This window comes from Equus quagga, unplaced genomic scaffold (genome assembly GCF_021613505.1).
Source record: "Equus quagga isolate Etosha38 unplaced genomic scaffold, UCLA_HA_Equagga_1.0 HiC_scaffold_6867_RagTag, whole genome shotgun sequence".
In the NCBI taxonomy this organism is placed as follows: Eukaryota; Metazoa; Chordata; class Mammalia; order Perissodactyla; family Equidae; genus Equus; species Equus quagga.
This window is the reverse complement of record NW_025794398.1, coordinates 1-3,569: the sequence shown is the minus strand read 5'-3', so window position 1 is coordinate 3,569 and position 3,569 is coordinate 1. Positions and strand designations below refer to the sequence as shown.

Below are 3,569 nucleotides of genomic sequence, written 5' to 3'. Positions count from 1 at the left end.
TCTTTACCCCTGACGGTCAGCGTGGCCGAGGTCCTCTCCTGCCCGCATATGCACGAGTAGTCCCCGGTGTCTGCCACAGCCAGGCCATGGATTTCCAGCTCACACACGGCCCCATCTTGCTTCAGGATGACTCTGTCCCCCGCTTTCAGGGTCTCAGGCCCCTTCCTCCACTCCACGGGGGCCACCTTGCTCAGCTCACAGCGCAGAATGGCCGTGGACCCCTCTGTGGCCTCTTTAGTCTTCAGATCTTGGATGAACTTAGCGGGCAGGGCTGCGGAGGGTCAGATGGACAGAAGCCATCAGCTCTTCTGGGGGACTGGGGCTACCATGTGAACACAAGGTAGAAACAAAAGCAGGCAGGGTGGACGCGTGGGAGGAGGCAAGACAGTGTGTGCATGACAGTAAGGTCCTCCTGTGTCCTGCCTGCAAAGGTGCAGGGTGGCGGGGCACTGGCTCCATCCAGCTTCTTGTCTTCTTAAAGGGCATCCTGTCCCACCCGTGACCTTTCATATGGGCCAAGTGCTGACCTCTCCTGCACCCCAAGCTCCCAGCCGGGCTCCCCTAGCTCACCACCCTCTCATGCAACAATGCAATGGACACCTTTCCCAGGAAGACCCCCTGGGACACACCTTCTGGTCATGACATCCACAGCCCCCTTGTCACCCTTACTACGTGCTGCCCATCTCAAGCAGCGCGTCCGTCCAGCACCACCTGCACCTGGACACATCTGGGCTTAATGCATGCCATCCCCACCCATGCCAGGCTCCACCACCTCCAAATCACACGTTCCTGTCCTGATTCCACTGCACCCCCACTTCCTGGCTCTGCTCCCTCAGACCCCAGTGGACTCCAGTCGTGGCCTCCTAACCTCCTCTGGTCTGCTGACCTGCCAGCCTCTTCTTCATCCCGACTCCAGGCAGAGTGTGAGCTTCACAAGTTACAGCTGAACAGGGCCCACACTGGTTACACCCTGTCATGGGCTGAACCACATTCCCTTAAAATTTCCCTGTTGGGGTCCTAACCTCCAGGACCTCAAAATGGGGCTGTATTTGGAGATGGGGTCTTTACAGAAGTGATTAAGGCAAAATGAGGTCACTGGAGTGGGCCCTGATCCCACATGACTGGTGTCCCTATGAGAAGAGGAGATCATGACACCTGCAGGGGGACAACCATGTGAGGACACAGGGGGAAGACGGAGGGCTGTCCACATGCCAAGGAGAGGCCTCAGGAGGAACCAGCCCTGCTGATACCCAGATCTTGGACTTCCAGCCTCCAGACTGGGAAGAAATAAATTTTTGATGTTTAAGCCACAGTTACGTTGTTAAGCCATTCAGATTTTGGTCCGAGGAGTTGGGGTGCTGCTGTGACAAATACCTAAAATCACGGGGGTGGCATTGAAAGTGGGTAATGGGTAGAAGCTGGAAGAGTTTTGAGGGGCGTGTTAGACAAATCAAGGTTGCCTTGAAGAGATTATCTGTAGAAATGTGGACATTAAAGGTGCTTCTGGTGAGGGCTCAGATGGGAATGAGGAACCTGTTATTGGAAACTGAAAGAAAGGTGATCCTTTTATAAAAGTCCTCAGTGAAGTACTTGCTGAGTTGTGCCTAGGGTTTTGTGGAAGTTAGAACTTGTGAGTGAATGTGGACATTTAGCCAAGGAGACATCTAGGCAAAGTGCTGAGGGAGCAGCCTGCCTTCTCCTTGCTGCTTATAGTACAACAAGAGAGGAGAGAGAGAAGTTGAAGGAGGAATTGCTAAGCAAAAAGAAACCAGAAATTGAAAATTGAGAAAATTTTTAGTCTATCCAAATAGCAAAAAGTGAGAAACCACGTTCCATAGAGAACACCAAGGGTGCGGCTGGAATATCATTTGTATAACAGATGATGAACGTGAGCCCTGGATCCAACCAGCCCTCTCAGCAGAAGCCGGGGATAGAGATGGGATGATCCAGGAAGGATGCGTGGAGGGCCCTCTTGCCTCATGGCTTGGACTCCTGTGGACTTCATGGGAGACCAACAAGGCTTTTGAGAATTTTATACCAGCAGAAATGCTGCCAACCATGCCTGAATAGGACAGAGAAGGGATGAAACAATGGAAGCTGTCAGAGTCCTGGGATTTCTCCAAGATGGGCCAACAGAGCTATCTGGCTGTGAACACACGTTATCCTTCAAGGATGGGGAAAAATGACTCCAAAGGCAATTCCAAGGTTGGCAGAGCTGCCATTGCATCCATAGGCTCAGAGGGCCACGCCACCTCTCCCCAGGGCCAAGGGGGCAAGGCCACCACTCAGGTGGGGCCCGAGGACAGAGCATCGAGCCGAAGGATCCTTCTCCAGGATTAAAGTCGAACAGAATTTGTCCACCCGTGCTGGGCTTCCATGGCACCAGAGGCCTCTTTCTTCTCTCGTATTTATTCATTTGGAATGGAAATCTCTCTCCTACACCTGTCCCACTCTGGTGCTTTGGAAGTGCATAACTTGTCTGCTTTCGCAGGTTCACGGCTGGAGAGGAATTCCGCCTCAGGACGAATTGCACCTCGACTCTCACCACGATTTAGACGATATTTAGATCGCGCTTTGGACTTAGAGTTGGCACTGGAATGGGTTAGGACATTTGGGCTTTGGGGATGGGATGAATGTGCGCTGCACGTGAGGACACGCATTCTGGGGGGGCAAGAGGGCAGAGACTTACAGACTGAAATTCGTATGTTGAAGTCCTAACCCCCAGGATCTCAGAATGTAAACTTGTTTGGAAATAAGGTCTTTACAGAGATAATTAAGGAAAATAAGGTTATCAGGACTGGTGTCCTTATAAGAAGAGGCGATAAGAGGAGATGAGGACACAGGGAGAAGACATCCGTGTACACACCAAGGAGAGAGGCTTCAGGAGGAAGCAGCCCAGCAGACACTTTGATCTCGGACTTTCAGCCTCCAGAACTGGGAGACTATAAATGGCTGTTAAGTCACTGTCTGGTATTTGTTACACATCCCCAGCTGAGGGCGTTTCTGCAAAACCTCAAGGGTGGGTCGAATGCTGCCACCAGACACAGAGGGCCTGGCCTGTCTGGCTACTTCTTTCCTGAACCCCTCAATGCTCCACCTCAGTCCTCCTGGGAATGTCTGTCAAATGACAGGCAAGCCCCCAATTCCATGCCTGGGGCCCACAGCCTACACATCTCTGCAGGCTCGGCCACATGCAGGCCAGTGGCCCCAGGCAGCTCTCATGGACCCTGATGCCTGTCTGCTGGTGCCTCCCTGCAGGTCCCTGCACCACCTCCCCTCGGGGTCTGTATCCCCAGGGCCTAGACAGGGTCAACTAGTATATTCTCACTGTGTGTTTGTGGGATGGATCAGAGAGATGGTGAGTGTGCCCTGAGAAACAGTAACACCAAGAGACAAGAGGAGAACACAGAACGAATAGCACAGTCATTCAGGTGCCCAAAGATGGTCGTTACCCCTGACAATGAGTGTGGCCGAGGTCCTCTCCTGCCCGCACACGCATGAGTACTCCCCAGCATCCACCATGGCCAGGCCATGGATCTCCAGCTCACACACGGCCCCGTCCTGCCTCA

General features: G+C 53.1%; 1 protein-coding gene across 1 annotated transcript; it reads right to left on the bottom strand.

The window, feature by feature from the left end:
• Positions 1–7: 7 nt before the first annotated feature.
• LOC124232508 (obscurin-like) lies at positions 8–3,563 on the bottom strand (the record flags this gene model as incomplete). Its single annotated transcript, XM_046649470.1, has 2 exons — positions 3,453–3,563; positions 8–271 (listed from the first exon to the last, which is right to left on the bottom strand). Coding segments are annotated over exons 1-2 (334 nt in total), but the record flags the coding sequence as incomplete, so codon positions are not given.
• Between the last annotated feature and the right edge of the window lie 6 nt (positions 3,564–3,569).